The 24170-nt window shown below is 51.8% G+C and overlaps 2 protein-coding genes across 2 annotated transcripts; both read left to right on the top strand.

Annotated features, from left to right (window-relative positions):
- Positions 1-2129: 2129 nt before the first annotated feature.
- On the top strand, positions 2130-8945 carry LOC308605764 (cytochrome P450 2A13-like; the record flags this gene model as incomplete). The annotated part of the gene is given in 13 exon segments (XM_081216042.1): positions 2130-2309; positions 2599-2748; positions 2754-2760; positions 3668-3721; positions 3724-3816; positions 4065-4147; positions 4151-4225; positions 5429-5602; positions 6796-6919; positions 7357-7469; positions 7473-7544; positions 8093-8234; positions 8757-8945. Coding segments are annotated over 13 exon segments (1449 nt in total). The 3' UTR covers positions 8939-8945.
- Positions 8946-17981: 9036 nt separating this feature from the next.
- On the top strand, positions 17982-23819 carry CYP2F1 (cytochrome P450 family 2 subfamily F member 1; the record flags this gene model as incomplete). Its single annotated transcript, XM_081216041.1, is given in 13 exon segments — positions 17982-18152; positions 18248-18347; positions 18350-18370; positions 19565-19725; positions 20001-20045; positions 20047-20178; positions 20576-20629; positions 20631-20718; positions 21567-21656; positions 21659-21685; positions 21688-21759; positions 22359-22508; positions 23641-23819. Coding segments are annotated over 13 exon segments (1290 nt in total).
- Between the last annotated feature and the right edge of the window lie 351 nt (positions 23820-24170).

The following is a 24170-nucleotide window of genomic DNA, read 5'->3' as shown; positions in this document are numbered from 1 at the left end:
AAAGCCAAAACATAAAACAGAAGCAATATTGTAACAAATTCAATAAAGACTTAGGGAAATGGAGCTGGGCCAGGTCTCTTGGAATCCAAACACAGACAGGAACAAGCAGCTCTCAGAAATTCCCATGTTCACAACATGGCCTGCATGCCTACATACCACACCAGAATACACACACAAAAACATCCATACACTTATGTATAGTCACAAGTTGTACATGCACACACATAGATGTGAATACACAGTCTACGTGTTGGACCCAGAGACACACATGTAAATATATCCCCAACAGCCATATATCCCAAAGCATGTACTCATGTTACCCACAGGCAGATGCAGAGATTGGCATGCATTCAGACACACTGGCAACGGACACATTCACATCCTGTCAGACACTCACACAGATGTGCACATATAGCCGTAAAGAGGTATGGATACTCACTTATGCACAAACACACACTGCACAAAGATGCATAAGTGATAGGAGTCCTGTAACTCTTTGTTCCGGCAATATTGGCCCTTTGAGTTTATCTTGTTCTTTGTTCTTGGATCACACCACACATACCTGGACTTAATCTTCACAGTTGGTGTTTACCAGGGGTAACCAATATTATTAAGGAAAAATGTCAGTGAGGGAAGAACAGCTTTCCTGGTGGCGCAGTGGTTGAGAGTCCGCCTGCCGATGCAGGGGACATGGGTTCGTGCCCCGGTCCGGGAAGATCCCATGTGCCGCGGAGCGGCTGGGCCCACGAGCCATGGCCACTGAGCCTGCGCATCCGGAGCCTGTGCTCCGCAACGGGAGAGGCCACAACAGTGAGAGGCCCGCGTACCGCAAAAAAAAAAAAAAAGACTCCTCTTTTCTCTACTCCCACTTTCAGCATCCCAGGGCCCCTCTCGCTCCTGACACTGGAGTTTACCTGAATCTCTCCTGACATAGTTTTCTCTGTCTGCTATTAACAGCCCTGACACACCAGGAATCACGCCTAACGGGGACTTCAGACACCCTCAGATACAACCTTCTCTTCCCAAATAGTCCCTTTCCACTGGTGGGGAAACCCAATCACAGGAAGGGGAAGTGGGTGCAGAGCAGGAGAGAAAGGGTTCACATGTGTGCCCCTTGCCCACTCTCTGTTTTCTGTCCTCAGTATACCCATATGTAAAATGGGAAACATCAATAATAATAATAATGGAAATGATACAATCAATGTAGTACGCTTCCCTAGGGATCCGGGTAGGGAACCATTGGGGCTCTCTGTGAATTCTAGTCCTTGAGACAGCTGGGATTTTTCAGTATCATATTGGTGTTTATTACTATTTCCAAACCCTGGCCAGTCCCCCTGCCAGCTGAGACCGTGAGTTACTCTTCTCCAGTTCTGTGGAAAGTTCCACAGAAGTGCAGCTATGGTCTTCTACCTCTTGTCCAACCACAGATAGTCAGTTCTATGACCCCTATCCTGACCTCACTTTGAGGTCCCAATGAGAATTCTGGGAATCGAGAGGCAGCATTGTGTCCAAAGTAAAAGCAGGTCAACATCTGGGGTCAGATGCTGACTCCATCATCCAGCTGGACTCTCCTCCCAGGAACATCACATCCACAGCCTGGGGTCCTTTCTCACCTCAAGACCCTCAAACCCATTCCCTGGAATCTCCCCCCACTATGAGACCCTTCAACCTACATCTCTCCTCACCAAAAGACCCCCAAATCCACAGCCACACATCCTGTTTCATTTTAATACCCTTATATCCAGATCTTTGAATTCTTCTTTCCCAAGACCTCAAAATCCACCACTTTGGGGTCCCTTCTCACTCTGAGATCCCAAATCCAAAGCTTAGGGGCTCCCCCAAGCAAATATTCCAAAATCTTCAATTCTGGAACTTATCAACTGCCCTCCACAGCCTAGGGTAGTCCCCCCCGAGGGAACCACAAATTCCATATTGGGGACCACTCTCTGTTCATCTGATCTGAGGTCCCCCTCTGTCCCAAGGTAGGTGGGGAGCATAGTGGGGGGTATAGTTGGGAGGTGAAATGAGACAATTATGTAATCAGGACCAAAGTCGGCCCTTCTCTCCCAGGTAGTATAAAAGCAAACCATCCCAGACATCACCAACTGACTGTCACCCCCAGTGCCACCATGCTGGCCTCAGGGCTGCTTCCTGTGGCTTTGCTGGCCTGTCTGACTATACTGGTCTTGATGTCTGTCTGGCGGCAGAGGAAGCTCGAGGCGAAACTGCATCCTGGACCCACCCCTTTGCCCTTCATCGGGAACTACCTGCAGCTGAACACCAAGCAGATGTACAACTCCTTCATGAAGGTGTCCCAAGGCAGAGAAATGGGTGGGATGGGATAGGGGTGGTGGCCTGCCCAGTTTGGTTGGGGCTTTGTGGCTGGGAATTGACAATGTTGGACCAGAGCCATAGGAAAGGAAAGGGGAGTTTTACAGATTTAGTGTCAGGATCCTGGCCAGGAAAGACCACATCTTGGGATGTCCAGCTCCTTGACCGTCGGAACCTGTAGGGAAATGCATCTCGGTATGTGAGATATGGGTACCGGGCCAGTTCAGAGTAGAGGCTGCTCTAACCACTCCCACTCACCTCCGTCAGATCAGCGAGCACTATGGCCCTGTGTTCACAGTCCACCTGGGGCCCTGGCAGGTCGTGGTGCTGTGTGGATATGACACTGTGACAGAGGCTCTGGTGGACCAGGCTGAGGAATTCAGTGGACGCGGCAAGCAGGCTCACTTCAACTGGCTCTTCAAGGCTATGGTGAGGAGGACCTCAGAGCGGGGGTGGAGCAGGGGGGTGTGGTCAGGCAGACTTGATGGCTTTGGTGTCCCCAGCCTTCTTCTCCTGACTTCCTCTGGCATTCTCTGTCCCCATTCCTGTTCCTTGGTGCCGCCCCCTCTGTCTCTAATTTGTCTTAGCATTTCTGCATCTCTATTTCTCCCTGCCTCTCTCTCCCCTATCTCCCTGTTCTCTTTCACTAGATGTCTCTTCTTTCTCTGTATCTCTCAGGAGCTCTTGGGACTTCTGCTTTGGAACCCTGGTCCTCTATGTCCATGTGCCTTTTTGACTTTTTCTCCTTTTCAACTTCTGTGCTTCCCCAGGCTTCTCTCTCCTTCCCTCTCTCTCTTCTTTCTTAGTCTTAGAATCTCACATTATTTCTGTTTCAAAATCCCCAGGCCTCCATCTCCTGGTAACAGTCTCTCCTCCTCCCAGACCCTCTCTGTTTCTCTCTGCTTATTTTTCTCTCTTCTCCAGCTCAGTTTTAGAACCCTTCACAACTGTTATATCCGCCTCCCAGATCTCCAAGTATCTCACTTCCCCTCCTTCCCTCCTCTGTCTCTTTCTCTCCCTGTGAATGTCTCTGTATCTTTTCTCGGTGTATCTTTCCTGCCTCTCTCTTGATTCTGTTCTTGCAACTCGGTCTCTTATCTCTTTCTGCGTTTCTCTGAGTTGCATGTCTCTCTCTGTCTCCGTCTCTCTTTTTCTCCCCCGCCCACCCCCCTCTCTCCCTCCCTTGCTTCCTCCCACCCTCTTTCCCTCCCTCCCCACCCCTCCCCTCCCCGCTCAATCTCCCACTCGCTCTCTCTCTGCCCACCTTTCTCTCGCTCTCCGGGCCAGGCGGCCGGTCTGGGCCTGCCCCGCCCCGACTCCTAAGCTCCCTCTGCAGGCTTGGCGTTGGGCAGCTGGGAGCGCGCCGAGCAGCTCCGGCGCTTCTCCATCACCCACGGCGGGACTTGGGCGTGGGCAAGCGCGGACTCGAGGAGCGCATCCAGGGGGAGGCGGACTTCCTCATCGAGGCCTGCCGGGGCACGTGCGGTGCGTGGGGGGACCCCGGAGCGTGCGAGGGGGAGGAGGAGGAAGACAGCCGGCACCGACACACGCATCCTGGCCCCGGAAGGGGTCCAGGTTGGGCGAAGGCGTCCGGCCTCCCAGCTCTGGGGCCTGAGGCTGGAAGCCTGGCTCAGCACTTCCGTGCCCTCCTCAAATTCGCAGACTGGCATCAGACCGCCAAGCTGACTCTCCCCCAGATCCCTGTCTCTCCCTAACCCCACCCCATCCCCCAGGCGCCTTCCTCCATCCCACCTTCTTCCTGAGCCGAACCGTCTCCACTGTCATCAGCTCCATCGTCTTCGGGGGCCGCTTTGACTAAGAGGACAAAGAGTTCCTGTCACTGCTGCGTATGATGCTGGGAAGCTTCCAGTTCACAGCTACGTCTACCGGCCAGGTAACCTGTCCCAGCCTGGCTCTGCCATGCCTCTACCTCAACCTGTCAACTGCCCCTCCACACCAAGACAGGTGCCCCAAACTCCCATACTCCCACAGACAGGATCCCCTCAAAACCAGCCCCCCACTCTCGCACAACTGAACAGTTGCACCAGAACACGGGACAAGGTGCCCAATGCTCAGTCTCCAAGCACACCTGGATATCTCAAAAGATGCTCCCCCCACCAAAAAAAAAAGAATGAAAAAAAATAGACACTGCAGGCAAGATACATGTGTTCAACCCAGCTTTCTCTTCTCACCAGCACAGGTGTCCTCACCCCAACTTACCTTAATATCTAACAGATGCTCCCTTTTAAGATATTCTATCTTTCCATCTGAATTTCTTAACACCTGGACAAGAGATCACCTCAGCCCACTTCCTGACTACCTGAACACCTGGTGCCAGAAAATTCAGCCCACCAAAATCCTTTATTATCTACACAGGTGTCCCAAACCAGCCCACTAGAATATCTAGACAGTGCCCCCTACCCAGTTCGCTTAAATAAGTCAACATTTAGACAGGTACCCCAAACCAAGACCCCTAAACATGTAAATACCTGGACAGATTGTTCCCCAAACACCCAAGTAAGTGTCTTCCAGCCCAGCTCACTCAAATACCTACAGAAGTGCCCCCTATTGGTCCACTTGAATATATGAACACCTGAACAGGTATCTCCCTGCTTTAACACCTGCACAGCAGCCCCACTTTAATACCTTAACACCTGTACAGAAGCCCCCAATCCAGATTCCCTAAATATCCACACAGTTGTTTCCAACTGAGACCACCTGAATGCCTAAACACTTAGGTGACCCCCCCTTCCAAGTCCCACCTAAATAGCTAAGCACCTGGACAGGTGTCTCCCAACCCAACCTCACCTGAATATATGAACACCAGATGTATGCTCCAATCCAGCATCACCTGAACATCTGAAACCTGGATATGTGTCCCAGTTCATCTCACTTTAATTCTTGGACAAGGTCCCTCACACTTAACTCATGTGAAGACTTAGATATCTATTCCCATCCAGCCCCATCGAAATACCTAAACATCTGGGTAGGTGCCTTTAACCCAGTGCCTTCCTTGCCCTGCGGCAGGTCCGACTCCCATTGGGTCCTGAGCACTGACAGCTGTCCTTCCCTTCCCTTCTTCTCTCCCCACTCTCAGCTCTGTGAGATGTTCTGCTCAGTGACGAAACACCTGCCAGGGCCCCAGCAACAGGCATTTAAGGAGCTGCAGGGGCTGGAGGACTTCATAGCCAAGAAGGTGGAGCAGAACCAATGCGCTCTGGATCCCAACTCCCCATGGAACCTCATTGACTCCTTCATCCGCATGCAGGAGGTACACGCCAGCAGCCAGTAAGGAGAGGTCCAAAGCCAAGCAGAGGGAAAGCAGGCTGGGGGAGGTGGAGAACAGAGGCCCATTGAAATCATCCCCCATCCTAATAATTCTCACAATCCCAATTATAACTAACCATCACTGTTCCATCTCCTGAGCCCTTGTCCACAGGCAGGACTTGTGCATGCAAATCGTAATAGCAAGCATTTCTACAACACTGGCATGTGCCAGGCACTAATTTAAGTGCTTTACGGTATCCACCTATTTAGCATGCATGACAGCTCTTGGAGTAGGCTCTCTATTATGACCCCGATTTTACAGATGAGGAAACTGAGGCCCAGAGAGTATAAGTGCCCAGTCTGAGGTCACACCGCGAGGAAGCAGTGGACCCTAGCTCAGACCCTTCTCTGACTCTAAGGCTGGTGCTTTTCACCACCATGCACTCACCTTTCGTTCCCTGCTGTCAGATACACCTATGTGGACAGGTGACCTGGCTTTAACTATACAACAGTGGAGGGTCCCCACCCCCACCTGGATGTCAGTCTCCCTTCTATGATGAAAGGAGATGGGACTTTATGGAGTCTGAAGTTCAAGGTGAAAGGGTCCAGGGAGGGATTTCTCCATAGTAAGTGTCAATACTTTTACTGAAGGAATATGATGCTGTTGCTTAAAATTCTGCATCTGTGTCTCAGAAAATGTGTCTCTCTTTAACGCTCTCATTCTGTCATGCCATCTCTCTGTCCCTCTTTCTCACTCACTACCTCTCTCTATCCCTCTGTTTCTAAATATTACTACCATTTAAAAAATGACAACTAAGCTGATAATTAAAGGACAAATAAATAGTCAGCTGGCAAAGAGTGTGAGGAGGGCATTTTGGGGTAAAGCCTGCAGCCTGGGCAAAGGCCTGGAGGCCCGGAGAGAGCCTGGCAGAAATAGAGTCCCTCGGACTTCCCTGGTGGCGCAGTGGTTAAGACTCCACACTGCCGCTGCAGGGGACACAGGTTCGATCCCTGATCGGGGAAGTTCTGCATGCCCCAAGGTGGGGCCACAAAAAAAAAAAAAAAAGACTAAGAAATAGAGTCTCTCTTCCCACCTTTGGTCTGGATCTAAAAGAGGCAGGTCCAAAAGGAAAACCCCCAGAAGGGCCCTGAGAGCGTGGGGGAGTGGGCTCGGCCTTAAGCCCTCTCTCCACGCAGGAGAAGGACCCTAACACGGAGTTCTACTTGAAGAACCTGGTGCTGACCACACTGAACCTCCTCCTTGCAGGCACTGAGATGGTCAGCACGACCCTGCTGCTCATGAAGCACCCAGCTGGGGAGGGTAAGCCTGGAGGGGGCAAGGAAGTGGGGGCCACAGACCCTCAAAATTCCTCTAAGCCCGCTGCAACGGTCCCACCTCTCCCAGGTCCCTGGACCCTCAGACATGCCCTGCTATCCAGCGACAAGGTGATATTCGCTGATAGGCACCAGCCGTTAAAATATTGAAAATATCTGAACTGATCAGTGTATAGTTCCCACACTGAACCAACCAAGTGCCCACTGCCTGCTCCTCCAGACCATCCCCCAAGACTCTCCCCTTGCACCTCCCCTGTGATTTTGGCAGGACCAGGTGAGCAAGACCCTGCACCAACAGTGCCTATGGCTTGAATGTTCTATGTCCATGTCACACGTGGATGTCATGCATGTTGTACCTGCTTGGACAATCATCCCTGCCCTGAGTCCTCACAATAGCTAAACATGTTCCCCCTCCTCCCCAAGCCAAAACCCATGAGGAGATTGACCACGTGATTGGCAAGAACCATCGGCCCAAGTTCAAGGACGGAGCCAAGATGCCCTACACAGAGGTGGTGATCCACGAGATCCAGAGATTCTGAGACATGATCCCCATGGGCCCGGCCCGCAGAATCACCAAGGATACCGAGTTTCCAGACTTCCTCCTCTCCAAGGTGCTGCCCCACCCAGCCTAAAGGGATCTCCAACCCACTCCCTGTGACTCCGCACCCCGTTCCCCTTAGAGGCTTCCCAGCCCCTGTCCCACTCCCTCAAAGACTTTCCCAACTACCGTGTCCCTTCCACCTTCCCGCTCAGAGACTCCTGAATCCCATATCTCCCCAGACCTCTTGCCTCAGGTAATATGAACCCTATGTCCCCCCAAAATTCTTGTCTCAAGAGACGTAACCTCCTTGTTCCCCCAACCTCCTGCCTTGGGAGACATGAACTGCATGTCCGTGAAACCTTCTGCCCCAGGAGACACAGAGCCCATGTTCCTCAAACTTCCCTTCTCAGGGCACATGAACCCCATGGCTGCCAAACTTCCTGTCTCAGGACCATGAATCTCATGTCCCCCAGAGCTCCTCCCTCAGAGGACCCCAACTCCCATGCCTCCCACTTCCCTTCACCTAGGTCACACAAATTCCCCCTCCACCCCCAGGTGCTTTCAGCACACCCATCCCCCACTCCACCTTATCAAAGTCCCCTCCCTCCTCCCAGCCAGGGCGCCAAAGTGTTCCCTATGCTGGGCTCCATGCTGAGAGACCCCAAGTTCTTCTCCAACCCACGAGATTTCAACCCCCAGCACTTCCTGGATGAGAAGGGGCCGTTTAAGAAGAGTGATGCTTTTGTGCCCTTCTCCATCGGTAAGACACACTGCCAAGCCAACACCAACAGGGGCCTCCTTCATCTCTAAGGTGTAACCTAGTATCTTTCTCCAACTTGGAAGTCCCTCTTACCATATACCCTGGAGCCAACCAGCTGCAACCCCCATACTACCAAGAACCTGGGCCCAGGCAAAAGAAAAGGGATGATCATACCCATTTCAGAGATGGGGAATATCATGGCCCAGAGTGAGTCAGAGATTTGTCCAAGGTCACTTAAATTCTTCAGATTCCTAGAAAGGCGATGGCATAGCAGCCATATTTGAGTGTGTATTTGAGGAGAAGGGGCACCTAAAGTTCCAACTGCTACAGTCTGTTTTGCTTCACCCCACCCCATGTTCTAGGGAAACAGGCTCAGAGAGGAGTAGCAACTTCTCTGTAAGTCTCTCAGGCCTTGATATTCCAGCCCATCCTCCCTGGGAGAATACAGCTGGGGGTCGGTAGTGGGGTCAAGGTAGCAATGAAAACAAGCCTCACCTCCATGCCTCCCCCCTATTCCTTCAGAAAAGCGGTACTGTTTCGGAGAAGGCCTGGCTAGAATGGAGCTCTTTCTCTTCCTCACCACCATCATGCAGAACTTCCACTTCAAGTCCCCACAGTCGCCCCAGGACATCGACGTGTCCCCCAAACACGTGGGCTTTGTCACCATCCCACAAAACTACACCATGAGCTTCCTGCCCCGGTGAGCCAGGGCTGTGCCAGGGTGGGGCTGGTGAGAGGAGCAAATGGGGGAGGGAGGGGCAGGGCTAAGGATGGGGGGATGATGGATGGGGGTCAGAGGAAGGAAGGGGCAAGGTGGATAGGAGAAGAAGAAACAAACGGACTCTGTTCACCTTGCTAGAGGTGGGTTGAGAGGAAAAGAAACCTTATACTATACTTTGAATAATAGTAACAATAACAGATATTATTTATCGAGCAAGTACACTGTGTCAGCTCTATGCTAAAAGCGTCATATACTCACCTCACGTAATGCTCACAAACCTATGTCACGGGGAACAGTATTCATGCCCATTTTACAGGTAACAAAGATGAGGTCCCGAGAGTTTAAGTCTCTATCTGAGGTCCCACAGAACACAAGTAAGTACTCAGCAAGTACATGAACACAGATCTGTAGAGGGATGGCCATACTTAGCCCACAGTCGTTTAGGGAGATTCTTAAAAAGCACCCCTTCCTGGGCTTCCCTGGTGGCGCAGTGGTTGAGAGTCCGCCTGCCGATGCAGGGGACATGGGTTCGTGCCCCGGTCTGGGAAGATCCCACATGCCGCGGAGCGGCTGGGCCCGTGAGCCATGGCTGCTGAGCCTGCGCGTCCGGAGCCTGTGCTTCGCAACGGGAGAGACCACAACAATGAGAGGCCCACATACCGCAAAAAAAAAAAAAAAAAAAAAAAAGCACCCCTTCCTCAAGTGAAAAAACAACAACATATCATACTATTACACAACCTGAACAGCTCTGTCCAGGAGATTTTTTCCAGAGCCCTGACAGGCAGCTGACCTGGCTTCACTACACACTTGCCCACACCCTTGTCCACTCGTGCACACTTTGGATGCCAGAGCATATTTCATGCCCACCACCAGATAAGGCTACTGTGTCCAATCAGAGTCAGACCTGGGGACAGGAGTCAGACTTCTTAATGAAATGGGTGGGAGAGAGAAACGCTTTCAGAGAAAATGCCAGGAGAAGTTTGGTAGCAGCACAGTCATGTCTGTGTGTGTGCGTGTGTGTGCGCATGTGTGTGTGTGTGCGCATGTGTGCATGCAGGCATTCGAGTATATGATTGCATGTTCTCCTGAGTGTATACAGGAAGTCATATTTCCTATGAGTTTCTGAAGGTGGGGCTCTCTCTGGTGGATCTGGGATCTGTGAGCGTCTGAATCACCTGCTTACTCTCAGATAAGTTAGCGTATGTTCCCTTAGAAGTGGCATCCTTCAGCATTGCATAATCTGAACATTCATACACTTCAGCTTTAGATCTTTGTGTTAGATCTAGAGTTAGATCTAACCTTAGATCTAAATGCTACACAGATCCCCTCATCCACAAAACTTGCCACACTTGAAGGACCAGTGATTGAGGTCAAGTGAGAGGAAATCTGGTCCTTTGAACCCTGCAAGTTTCATAACAGGCTATGATTCTCAAGTTTCTCAATTTCCATCATCTGTGTTTGGCAACTTGGTTTCCACAAATTGGCTGCTTCCTATTCATTGGAGGGAAATAAGGATCCAAAGGGTCATACTCTTTATTATTACAAACACACTATTTAACAATCCAGAGTCAGAATCAAACTTTATCCATCCCTGTGCATGTCACTTTAAGAGGTTTCTAGAAACCTCACCTGGGGGAATCTTAGAATTGTGGCATAACTAAACGGTTGAATCTTGGAACTGCAGAGTCCACAATTCATAATCTTGGAATCTCGGATTCCCAGAACCTTAGACTCAGAACATTTGAATTACATTTGATGCTTGGAACTCTTGATGCTTAGAATTTTAGCATCAGAGTTTCCTTTGCCCACATCCTTGGGAACTGCATTCCCAGCCCCTCTGGTGGCAAACGTCAGATCTCCAAGCTGAAAGTTCCTTCCGAGAAAGAGTCAAGAGAGGAAAGGAGGGGCTGGAACTAGCTGGGTTCTGCCATTGAGGCATATCTCCAGAGGAAGATAGAGTGGCTAGTAAGTCTTTGCCCAGCAAGAAGGGAGACGAGAGGGAAGAGGGAACAAGTATTAATCTCCAGAGTCCTCAAACTTACACCTGAAAAGGGAAAAGCAGGAGTCCATCAAGGCATTACCAAAGGTGCCAAGAGAAGTCACATTCTAGCCACCGATGCCTCGATCTCACCTGTCCAGATAGGGCAGTCTCAGCTTTGTTGCTCTGGAAGAGCCAGTGACCCAGCCCAGCAAAGAGACAGTGCTGGGGCGGAGATGTTAACAGGAGCCCTGGATTCTGGTCCAGGCTTTGCTGCTAACTCTTTGGGCCTTCCTGAGTCTCTCATCTGTCTCCTTCCTCACAGGAATTATTTGAAGGTTGAAACGTAGCCTGGTGTTGAGCTTTAAAACTCAGTGGCTGCAGGAACGGGAGGATGACAGTGGCGATGTTTCTGGGTAGCTTGTTTTTCACTGCTCTCTTCTACCAAAACAAGAATCCTGCTCTTGCCATAATGACAGGCACAAGTAGCATGTGTGGAGTGCCTGCTATGTGCCAGGCACTGTGGTGAGCCCCTTGTATGAGTTTCCTAGAACTGCCAGACCAAAGTATCACAAGCTGGGTGGCTTACACCAACAGAAATGTATTGTCTCAGAGTTCTGCAAGCTAGATCCCAAATCAAGGTGTCAGCGGGGCCATGCTCCCTCTGAAACCTGTAGGGGAATCCTTCCTTGCCTCTTCTTAGCTTCTGGTGGTTTGCAGCTCTTGGTCTTTGGAGTTGCTTGGCTTGCAGCTGTGTAATTCCAAACTCTGCCTTTGTCGTCACATGATGTCGTCCCTGTGTTTGTCTCTCTTCACATGGCCATCTTTTTTTTTTTTTAATTTTATTGGAGTATAGTTGATTTACAATGTTGTGTTAGTTTCAGGTGTAGGAAAAAGTGAATCAGTTATGCATATACATATATCCACTCTTTTTTAGATTCTTTCCCCATATAGGCCAATACAGAGTATTGAGTAGAGTTCCCTGTGCTATACAGTAGGTCCTAATTATTTATCTATTTTACATATAGTAGTGTGTATATGTCAATCCCAATCTCCCAATTTATCGCTCTCCCCTTTTCCCCCTGGTAACCATAAGTTTCTTTTCTACATCTGTGACTCTATTTCTGTTTTGTAAATAAGTTCATTTGTACCATTTTTTTTAGATTCCACATATAAGCGATATCATATGATATTTGTCTTTCTCTGTCTTAGTTCACTTAGTATGATCATCTCTAGGTCCATCCATGTTGCTTCAAATGACACTATTTTGTTCTTTTTTACTGGCCATCTTTTTATAAGCATACCAGTCATACTCCAGGATGACTTCATCTTAACTAATTATATCTTCAGTGATTCTTTTTCCAAATAAGATCACGTTCTGAGGTACTGGGAGTTCCGACTTTAGAGTACCTTCTCGACAGTTCAATCCATAACGCCACTTATGCATGCACTCATTCAACCAAATAAAGTGTCTGCGAGGTGAGTCCATGATAATCCTTGTTACAAATGAGCACACGGACTCAGAGGAAAGTTAAAGAATCTGCCTAGGGCTTCCCTGGTGGCGCAGTGGTTAAGAATCCGCCTGCCAATGCAGGGGACACGGGTTCGAGCCCTGGTCCGGGAAGATCCCACATGCCGCAGAGCAACTAAGCCCGTGCGCCACAACTACTGAGCCCGCGTGCCACAACTACTGAAGCCTGCATGCCCAGAGCCTGTGCTCCGCAACAAGAGAAGCCACCGCAATGAGAAGCCCGCGCACCGCAACGAAGAGTAGCCCCAGCTTGCCGCAACTAGAGAAATCCCTCACACAGCAGTGAAGACCCAACACAGCCAAAAAATAATTAATTAATTTATTTATTATTTTAAAAAAAGAATTTTCAAATAGGGAAAGCTAGAATGGACCCTGTGTGTTAGATCGAAAGCAGAGATATCAACATGAATTGTTTTTGAGAGAGAAAGAGAGCTCTCCAAGTTTTGTCCACTGAGAGGGCCAATAAGCAAGGATATCCCACTAGCAATAAGCCCAGCTAATACCCAGATCTCGGTTTCTAAATACCATCTTCCAATAAAAGGAATCAGGACTCTTTAGAGAAGTGGTTGATTCCAGGGCTGGAACAGGGAAAATATAAAAATATTTATGGGAATTCCCTGGCGGTCCAGTGGTTAGGACTCTGTGCTTCCATTGCAGGGGCCATGGGTTTGATCCTTGGTCGGGGAACTAAGATCCCGCAAGCCGGAAGGCGCATATGTGGCTCAGATTCTGGTAGGTGAGTGAGCACAGTGGTGGAGAAAGCTAATTCTCTTCCGATTGCCATTTTCTCTATGGGATAAGAAATGGGACCACCAGCAGAGTGATGTGGAAGGAAAGGGTCATGAAAGTTTGAGGGAGCAGGGAAAAGTGTAACAGTTGGGGCTCAAGGAGAGGCTAATTAGAGATGAGGAAGGTTCAGCTGCCCTTGGTGTGTTTCAGTTTCTCCACCAGCGTTTCCCAACTGGGTTGGACTTTGCCCCCAAGTGGACATTAAATAATGACTGGAGTCATTTTTGATTTTTTACAGCTGGGCGGAGGTCTGCTACTGACATCTAGTGGGTAGACACCAGAGACACTGCTAAACATCCTACCACTCATAAGACAGTCCCCCCACCCAAAAAGAATGATTTAGCCCAAATGTCAATAGTGCCAAGGTTAAGGAAACTCACAATACATCCCTCCCTACCCCAGGTTCCCTCAGTAGCAGGAGAGTAAGTCACACCACCAGAAGAACTCAAAGCCCCTTAAAACTCCCCTTCTCATGAATCCCAAGTTCCCCAGTAAGGCAGTCCCATCAGGCCCCTCCCAACCCAGTTCTAGGGTCAGGGAAATGTCACTTATGGGGTTCAGGTAGATCCAGTACTGCTCCCTTCCCCCAGAAGTAGGGGTAGATGTCAAGGGAAACCAGAAATACATAATCCCGTAATCAAGCCTTCACCCCTCTTCCAGGACCTGCCCTAACCTGCCTTTCTGGGGCTTAAATAATAGCATGGGCCCCACCTCCATCCCAACATATGCCTGGGACTGGGGTGTCAAATCCCCCAGAACCTCCAAGCACTTCCTCCCCCGCCCCCATGGGAAAACTACCATCGTGTCCACCAATGGACCTGGGGGGTCACCAACATCTCCACCTGGCCTCCCAGACCCTTGACCTCTGGGGCTCTCTCCCCCACCCTAAGCTCCAGGAACTGGAGTCCTAGCCCAACTCCAGGATTTTGCAATCTGCCCTTCTGACTTAGCAAGGAGTTGAGTAACTGTGGCCAGTTTCTGGGGCGGGAGCCAAGAGCAGACAGAGCTGGTGGGGAGCTTAAGAGGGCCTCGGAGGTGGAGGTGAGGCAGGAGGTAAATGCCCCCCCACCCCAGGGTAAAGCAATTGGAGATTTGTTCCCTGTGGACCAATACTCCAAGACAAGCATAGCAGGACAATCGAGGGAGGAGGCTGGGCCCTACCCAGATAGAAGATAAGAGACCACTTATTTCTCATTCTCTAAGTCAGGAGACCTCCCCGACTACACATGCACAGAAAAGCTCCTTCGAGGTCAAAAAAAGAGGGGGTGCCACCCCATAGTGAGTGATGCTAACTACCCACAGACCTCTTCGGTAGAATCCAGCTTGGCTAAGAGATGCGCACACACACATGGCAGTGTCCTGAGATAAACAATACGGACTCTGAGCCAGGCAAAGCAAAATGATTGGCCAAAGGAAACCTGGAAGAAATAAGTCATTTAAACTGCCACAAGGGCGTGACTCTCTCTCTGAGTCTGCCCATGTGTCTATCCACACGTACTGTACTTTTCTCTCCTAATAAATACTTTACTTGTTTCACTACTTTCCATCTTTGTGGGAATGCTTTTCTGCAAAGCCGAAGGGCCAGGGGCCTTGTCACTGACCAGTGGTCTATGGCTAGGATTTGGTGATCTCACCACCGCGACCCGACCACAATCACTGGCCGGGAACTGAAACCCTGCTTCAAGCTGCTGCAAGGCCAAGGCCACCAGAGATCAGAGGTGTACGTGGGCAGTAGCGGGGGTACCATTCACGTCTGAGGTCCTTTCTCCTGAGGCTTCTGCCTGCCCCACCCTTCTCCCAAATCCTCCTTCAACCTGAGCCTGGTGTCAGTCCTGTCCACTGCAGTCCAGCTCTTGGAGGTGTGAGAGACAGAAAGAAAAAGAGACAGGGAGACACCCAGACAATCAGGAGAAGATGGTGGCTGAGAAAGATTACAGGGAAAAAGAAGCAGAGAGAAAGAGAAAGGGCACAAAGAGAATTAGAGATGGAATAGAGGGTGAAAGATAGAGACCCAGAGACACAAAGGGAGAGAGAATGAGAGAGACAGAGACATAAAAAGAGACAAAAAGTTTCAGAAGCAGAAGCAAAGAGAAACGCATACAGAATTTCAGAGACAAACTGCAAGAGACAGAAAAGGGTGAGAAGAGTTCTGAAATTGGGCCCCCAGAGAATGAGAAAACTTCTGCCCAGGACAGAGATCCTGCCCCCATCCTTGCCCCTTCATTTTGCCAGAGCTCTGTAACCCCAAACCTGACCCAGAACCAGATCCAGGGTCTCCAGTGGCAAAAAATGGAGAAGACTTCACCCCAATCCAGGGCAAATGGACACCACTGGCCACAGTGAGAAGAGCTGAGGTGAGCCTATAGGAGGGGGAAGTGGGGTTCCCAAGGAACCCACTCAGGGCATCATTGCAGCTGGCTGTGAGCCCCGGACCCATGCAAATAATGCAGGAAGATGGGAGGGATTAAAAGTCACTGGGAGAACTAGGAAAAAGGGGGGCAAGGTGGTGTGGACAGAGATAATTTAAGAGCAGCCCCTACCCCCAGACACATTCAGAGCTCCTGAGCACACATCTGGAGCAGCCACTGCCAGTCGGACCAGACCCTCCAGAACACACCTCAGCTGTCCCAAAACTCAACAGGTAAAGGGCAGATCACAGAGGAGGGGGTAGCTCTTCAGAGAGGGGGTCAATGGCTCCATCTCCCTGTCTCTGAGATTGGCTGGGGTCTCCCTTGTCATCTCCTCTGCGGGAGCTCAGGGTCTCTGGGTCTGTCTCTCGGGGGCTCTCTCTGGGACTCTGTTCTTTCACTTATCAAAGTGTATCGGAGCTCCGAGCCAGGACTGGGCACTGGACACTCTGTACTAATGCTTTACCCAGCCAGTGGCATCTCTCTCTGGAATGTGACCCCTGGGTTCAGGACACCTTTCTGTCTGTTTCTGCTTCTGCCTTCCCTCTGTCTCAAGTCTGTCTTGGTCTCTGTCTCTGAGTGTCTCTGTCTAACATTCCCTGTCTGTCTCTCTCTGTCTCTCTCTCTCCCTCCATGTCTCTCTGTCTCTGTGTATCTCTCTTTTCTGTCTCTGTCTCTCCCTCTCTCCCTCCATGTCTCTCTGTCTCTGTGTATCTCTCTTCTCTGTCTCTGTCACTCTCTCTCCCCCTCCATGTCTCTCTGTCTCTGTGTATCTCTCTTCTCTGTCTCTCTCTCCCTCCATGTCTCTCTGTCTCTGTGTATCTCTCTTCTCTGTCTCTGTCTCTCTCTCCCTCCATGTCTCTCTGTCTCTGTGTATCTCTCTTCTCTGTCTCTGTCTCTGTCTCTCTCCCTCCATGTCTCTCTGTCTCTGTGTATCTCTCTTCTCTGTCTCTGTCTCTCTCCCCCTCCATGTCCCTCTGTCTCTGTGTATCTCTCTTTTCTGTCTCTGTCACTTCCTCTCTCCGTCTGTCTCTCACCCTCTTCCCGTCTATCATTCAGTGTCCATCTCTATGTCTCTCAGTAAGTATATATCTCTGTCTCTCCATCTCTCTCTTCTCTTTCTCTAGCTCTGTGTCTCTCTAGTTCTATCTCCTTTCTCTAGTCTCTCTCTGTCTGCCTCTCTGTGATTTTCTCTGTCTGGCTATTTCTGCGTCTTGATTTGTCTGTCTCTGTCCTGTGTGTCTCTATCTCTCTTTATCACTACATCTGTGTGAGAGTCAGTCTCATGAAAGATATTAGATGATAAATTATAGATAGAGGACTTCCCTGGTGGTGCAGTGGTTGGGAATCTGCCTGCCAATGCAGGGGACATGGGTTCGAGCCCTGGTCCAGGAAGATCCCACATGTCGTGGAGCAGCTAAGCCCACCACAACTACTGAGCCTGTGCTCTAGAGCCCACGAGCCACAACTACTGAGACCATGTGCCACAACTGCTGAAGCCCGTGTGCCTAGAGCCTGTGCTCCGCAACAAGAAAGGCCAACGCAATGAGAAGCCCGCGCACCGCAACGAAGAGTAGCCCCCGCTCGCCGCAACTAGAGAAAAGCCCGCACACAGCGACGAAGACCCAACACAGCCATAATTAAATAAATAAATAAATTTTTTAAAAATGATAGATAGGGCTTCCCTGGTGGCGCAGTGGCTGAGAGTCCGCCTGCCGATGCAGGGGACACGGGTTTGTGCCCCGGTCTGGGAGGATCCCACATGCTGCGGAGCGGCTGGGCCCGTGAGCCATGGCCGCTGGGCCTGCGCGTCCGGAGCCTGTGCTCCGCAACGGGAGAGGCCACAGCAGTGAGGGGCCCGCGTACCACAAAAAAAAAAAAAAGAAAAGATAGATAGATGATAGGTAGACATTCATAGATATTTGGATATCTCACTCTCATTTCTGTCTCATCATCTCCAATTGTACCTCTCTGGCTCTCTTAGTGTCTGTCTCTATCTCTCTTCTGTCCCTCTCCATTTGCCTCGATTTCTGTCTGTCTCTCTGTATTTTGACTACCTCATGCCCTTTTTCTCTCTCTCTCTCTCTTCCCCTCTCCCTCCTTCTCTCCTCTGGCCTTTCCCTGTCTCTGCCTCTGTCTACTTCCTTTCTTCTCTCCATCTGCACCCATTTCCAGGGTCTGGGGAAGGCAAGTTCCAGAAGGAGCTGAGGAGTGAAGGAATCCCACTCCTTCCCCAGAGCTGCCTTCGCCCCATTTTACCTGCCCACCCCAAACCCCCAAACCCCCACCCCCTGCCCAGGTGACTGCAGGGGCCTTCACCATGGACAGCATAAGCACAGCCATCTTGCTTCTGCTCCTGGTTCTCGTCTGTCTGTTCCTGACCATTGGCTCAAGGGGCAAAGACCAGCTGCCCCCAGGCCCCAGACCCCTCCCACTCCTGGGAAACTTGTTGCAGCTTCGCTCCCAAAACATGCTGACCTCCCTCACCAAGGTCAAAGGCCTAGGCTTGGGTGAAGGGGAGGGACAAGGCAGGGAGGGGGTCTCATGGCCCAGACCCCCCTGTGACCTCTGTCTTCTTACCCTCAGCTGAACAAGGATTTCGGCTCAGTGTACACAGTGTACCTGGGGCTCAGGTGGGTGGTGGTCCTCAGCGGGTACCAAGCTGTGAAGGAGGCTCTTGTGGACCAGCAGGCGGCGACTACCCTGTCTTTTTCTTTTCTTTTTTTTAAATATAAATTTATTTTATTTATTTTTGGCTGCGTTGGGTCTTCGTTGCTGCACGCAGGCTTTCTCTAGTTGCAGTGAGCAGGGGCTACTCTACATTGTGGTGTGCAGGCCTCTCATTGCGGTGGCCTCTCCTGTGGCGGAGCACGGGCTCTAGGCACACGCGGGCTTCCGTAGTTGTGGCTCGCGGGCTCTAGAGTGCAGGCTCGGTTGTTGTGGCGCACGGGTTTAATTGCTCCACGGCATGTGGGATCTTCCCGGACCAGGGCTCGAACCCATGTCCCCTGCATTGGCAGGCGGATTCTTAACCACTGTGCCACCACGGAAGTCCACATCACCTTTTCTACTCAGACCCTTCTGCCTCCCTCTTATAAGGACCCTTGTGATAACATTAGGCCCACCCAGATAATCCAGAATAATCTCCCATCCCAAGATCCTTAACTGAATCACATAGGCACAGGTTCCTGGAAATTGGGACATGGACATCTTTGGAAAGGGGGCCATTACTCAGCCTACCACACCACCCTGGTTTGGCTCATGATGGGTCAGGCCCTTAGCTAAGCACTTCCCAGCCACACACTCACTGACTCCTTATAACAGTCCCACGAGGAGAAGACTATCATCAAGCCCATTTTACAGATGAGAAAACTGAGGCTCAGAGAATGGAAGTCGGTTCGCCTAGGTCATGCCCAGACTAAGAGTCCAAGCCAAGATCCAAACTATGTCTATTTAACTCCAGATTCAGTTTGCTGGGCCGTGCTATCATGTAATGGCTAATGCAGGAATGTGTTGTTTTCTGTGATCTGTTGGGTCGTCAGATCATTGGGTGTTAGGTTGTGTTGCTGTGTGTCATTGCCAAGTGAGGTTGTAGTATTGTCAGACACTGTGTGTAATATTGTTTTGTATATTGTGTGTATGTTGTATTGTGTATGCTGTGAGCTGTGTTGCCAAGAATATCCTGTAGGGCAGTTTGGTGTTGCTGTCGATGTGCTGCAGGATGGTGTGGATTCTGTGCTGTCTGTTGTGTTGCCAGATACTTTTGGGGTGTTTTTATGCTGCATGTTAGGTGGCCAGGAGCGCGTGTTCTGTGCTGCTAGTGGTGTTACCGCCTGGGGTCTGGTGTGTTGCACACTGCGTCTCCTGAGCCGCGCCCCCGACCCGTTAGCCCCTCACCCTCAGGCGAGCCCTTCGACCCCAAGTTTGTGCTGAGCCGCTCGGTGTCCAACATTATCTGCTCCGTGATCTTCGGCACCCGTTTCGACTACGACGATAAGCGTCTGCTCACCCTTATCCACCCCATCAATGACAACTTCCAAATCATGAGCAGCCCCTGGGGAGAGGTCAGGAGGCCTAGTTCCTCGGGCGAGAGGGTTGGGGGTCCAGCCCTTCCAGGGATATAGCGGAAGCAGTGGGCAGGAAAGGAATTGCGATTGGCCCTGCCAGGCCCCGCCCCTTTCTGTCTGACCCCGCCCCCGAGGTATGCGGCCCTGCCCACTCCACAGGGGCTCCACCTACACAGAGCCCCCGCCCCACGCTACACACACACACACACACGCACGCACACACACGCACGCACGCACGCGCGCGCGCGCGCGCAGCTCTGCTCCATCCTCAGCGGTACAATATCTTTCCGAGCCTCCTGGACTGGGTGCCCGGGGCTGCACCAACACCTTTTCCAGAACTTCGCACGCATGAAGGACCTCATCGCCCACAGCGTCTGTGACCACCAGGCCTCCCTCGACCCAAACTCTCCCCGGGACTTCATTGATTGCTTCCTTACCAAGATGGCACAGGTAAGCCCTGCCTGGAAGTCTCATCTCTGGTCTGACCTGCTATCCTGTCTCAAACCAACAAGGATCCCGAGTTGAGCGCGTTTGGGTTTAATCTCCCCACATCCAGGAAGTGAAGCTGGAACACCTGGCTCTGCTGGGGCCACTCGGGGCCTCCAATTAACAGCTCTTTAAGAAATCCTTAAGGATTTGTTATTGTGGGCCCTGCGGCTGAGATTCTCCCTACCCTGCCCTTCCGCGCTCCCCAGCTTCCCCAAGGAAAGAAAGTTAAAGAGAGGAGGGACTGAAGTGGCACCCAGTAGCAGTTGTGTAGGTCTGTGGGGAACGGGTCGCACAGGATCCGAGCCCGCAGGATCTCCCCCCGGCCTTGGCTCACATCCCCACCTCTTCTCCCCCGCAGGAGAAGCAGGACCCGCTGAGCCACTTCCACATGGATGCTCTGCTGATGACCACACAACAATCTGCTCTTTGGAGGCTCCGAGACCCTGGGTACCACGCTGCGCCACGCTTTCCTCGCGCTCATGAAGTATCCAAAAGTGCAAGGTGCGAGCGCCGGGAGCCTGGTGGGGAGACCCGCCCACACGGCGCGGCAGTGCACACCCGCCCCTCCCGCCTCGAAGCCCCGCCCACAATGAGCTCCAGCCCAGTGTGTCTGGAGTGAGAGCCTCCAGCTCGCGCCTGGGTCGCACAGCCAAAACCGCAAGCCCACCGGAGGCTGACCCCGCCCACGTGGTCCCCGCGGTCCACACAGCCTGCCGGGTCTGCCGGGACGCAGACCCCGCCCGCATGATCTTGCTTTGCCGCCCACCTCTGACCCTGCCCACACAACCCGCGCGGCCCGCCCAGAGCCCGGCCCCAGAGCCTCAGCCACCGGGTCTCCCCAGGAACCCATCTCCTCCCACACAGTCTGAACGGCCCGCACCGCACAGTCTGCGACCCTGCCTCCCCAAACCCCACCTCTGGGTCTTTCGCGGAACCTTGGCCTCCAGGACGCTGTGCGGAGACCGACTGGGTCTTTGCCGCCTGCTTCACCCCCGATTTCTCAGCTCTCCCGCACACCCCACTCACTCCATCCATCCTCCTGCAGCCCTGGTCCTCGAAGTCCCGCCGGCATCCCATCAGGGGCCTGGACCCCAAGCAGCCCCGAACCCCCTCCGCACAACCCCGCCCCTAGGAGCCCTGGCACGAAAGAAACTTACGCCCTCACCTACATCTCTGAACTCAATGCCTCCCTCCGAAGCTCCGGCTAACCTTCACATGCACCCCTGCAGCGCCCCCCGCCCCCCGACTGGAAAGCATTGACTGGACCCCTTCCACACGCAGGCACACACCTCTTCTCAGCACAGTCAAGCCTGCTGATACCCTCAACAGCGCTCCCCCCTCCACTCCAGCCCGCATACAGGAGGAGATCGACCGCGTGTTGGGACGCGCGTGGCTGCCTGCGCTGGAGGACCGAGCGGCCATGCCTTACACAGATGCGGTGACCACGAGGTGCAGCGCTTCGCAGACGTCATCCCATGAGCTTTCCACACCGCGTCACTCGGGACACAACTTTTCAAGGCTTCCTGCTACCCTTCCTGCAAGGTGCGCTGGACACCTGGCAAACGACACCTGAAACCTTAAGAGGCATCCCAGGCTCTTGCAACAGGCATCTGCGGCTCTAGCAAGGAATATCCCAGGCCTTAGCAATCAGCACCCCGGACCTTAGCAACTGGCAACCCAAGACCTAGCAACAGACATCTGAGGCCCTTAAATCCAGAAACTCAGCCCTATGCCACACCTAGTGGACTAGACCACGTCCTGAACCCCAGACCTCTTCCCTATGACAGGTTCCTTTCCTAAGACCCCTCTCTGAAATCCCCAAGGTCTGGGACTTCATCCTGCGGAGCTCCTGTACCTAAATACTGTTCTCAGAGACCGCACTCCCGCCCCAGGAACCCCAAATCTGTTCCTACAAGGGGGGTATCCCGCATCCCTGCCTCAGACCCCAACAAAACCATTTCCAGCACCCATCACTGGGAACCCTAGACTCCCACACCCTAGACTTCCTGGACCCCTGTGGAGTCCTATGCTCCACCACCCCTTATCATGTCCCCAGGACTCCCAGCTCCGTACAGTGGAAATCCTAGTTTGGGAACCTCCCAGCCCTTCTAACACCACTGATTCTGCCTCTCCACCCACACGGGGCACGGATATCATCACCCTCCTTAATACAGTCTACTACGACCCCAGCCAATTTCTGACGCCCTGCGAATTCAACCCTGAGCATTTTCTGGATGCCAATCAGTCCTTCAAGAAGAGCCCTGCCTTCATGCCTTTCTCAGCCGGTGAGAGTGGTCAGGGGCAAGATCCAGTCTTCCTGGCCCAGTATTTCACCTGCATTCCCCAGGCCTAATTCCACTCCCCAAACCCTCTCACTTCTTCGTCCCATCCCATCCTCAGCTTTGGATATGCAAAGACATTCCTTCTCCTTCCCAACTCTGCTCCTATAGGCCGATAGCAACGGAAATCCCCGCGGAGGGAGGCAGGGAGTCAGGATAATACTGTAATTTAACTTGGACTTGGTCACTGTCAGTCTCTCCACTGGGTGGTGCAGTTGAAGTGGTCCTGGTTTTTCTTGGCTTTGGTCTTTACCCGGCTGAAAAAAATCTTTCCTGTTTAACTCAGTATTAGAAAAAGGCGTGGGGTGAATAATAATAGGTAACTTACCATATTACCTACTGTGCACCAGGTGCTAACTCTGAGAGTGGTGGCTAAGAGCTGGGCTTTGCTGCCAGACCCCAGCTTTGTCATCTTCTAGCTGTGTGGCCTTGGATATGTTCCTTCACCTCTCTGTGCCTCGGTTTTGTTTGTTTGTTTAATATTTATTTATTTATGTATTTATTTATATATTTGGCTGCACCAGGTCTTAGCTGCAGCATGCAGGATCTTTAGTTGATGGGATCTTTAGTTGCATCATGCGAAGTCTTTAGCTGTGGCATGTGGGATCTAGTTCCCTGACCAGAGATCAAACCGGGGCCCCCTGCATTGGGAGTGCGGAGTCTTAGCCACTGGATCACGAGGGACGTCCCTGTGCCTCGGTTTTTACATCTATAAAATGAAGATCATAAAAAGCTCCACCTCTTGGAGTTATTAAGAGGATTAAATTAATAGCAGTATAGTGCTTAGAGCATTATATATGTTCACAATAACAAAATGAGGTACTATTACCCTCCCCATTTCAGGTACCTACCCAGAAACCTGCCCAAGATCACGAAACTAGTACTGTCAGAGTTGGGATTCGAACCCCTGCCATGTTGCACTTGCAGCAGATCCATGATTTACTTAAACTGTTTTTTCCAGACCTTTAGATGGATGGGTCCGTGAGTACCCAGCCACTATTCTCATGTTTTCCTTTGAAAGTTGAGGAGGCCCCTCACCCCATCTTGTCTCATTGCTCCTGCCCACCCTTTCTCCCTGTGGGAGGCCGGCTGTGCCTGGGCGAGTCGCTGCGGCGCGGGGAGCTCTTCCTCTTCCTCACCGCCATCCTGCAGAGCTTCTCGCTGGGGCCGCTGGGGGCGCCCGAGGACATCGACCTGACCCCGCTCAGCTCCGGCCTCTGCAATTTGCCGCGGCCTTTCCAGCTGTGCCCGCGCTCGCGCTGACGCCGCATCCCTTCCAGGTTCGCCAGTGAGCGTTGAGGACCGCCCGTTCCCCTGCGCCCCATCCCTCTCGCTGTCACACTCGCTTCCCCTCACCTTGTGCCTGCCACATGCCCATCCCCCATCGCTCGTGTCTTTACCTTCTGCGCCCCCAGAGGCAGAGAAAGCCAAGGGGAAGGGGAAGCACATGCCTTGTTTTATCCACAGAACTCGTTCTATTGCGCACACTTTGGGGGATTTTGTATCAATTTATAATAAATTATCTTTATAATAGATTCGAACCTGCCTTGGCTGAATTAAAGGGAGGAGGATAGTCCTCTAGGATGGGGAGAAGGAAGGTCTGGCTGCAGAGAG

The sequence above is a fragment of the Mesoplodon bidens genome, assembly GCF_964165515.1.
Source record: "Mesoplodon bidens genome assembly, chromosome: 18".
NCBI classification, from domain to species: domain Eukaryota; kingdom Metazoa; phylum Chordata; class Mammalia; order Artiodactyla; family Ziphiidae; genus Mesoplodon; species Mesoplodon bidens.
This window is presented reverse-complemented; position numbering and strand designations above follow the sequence as displayed.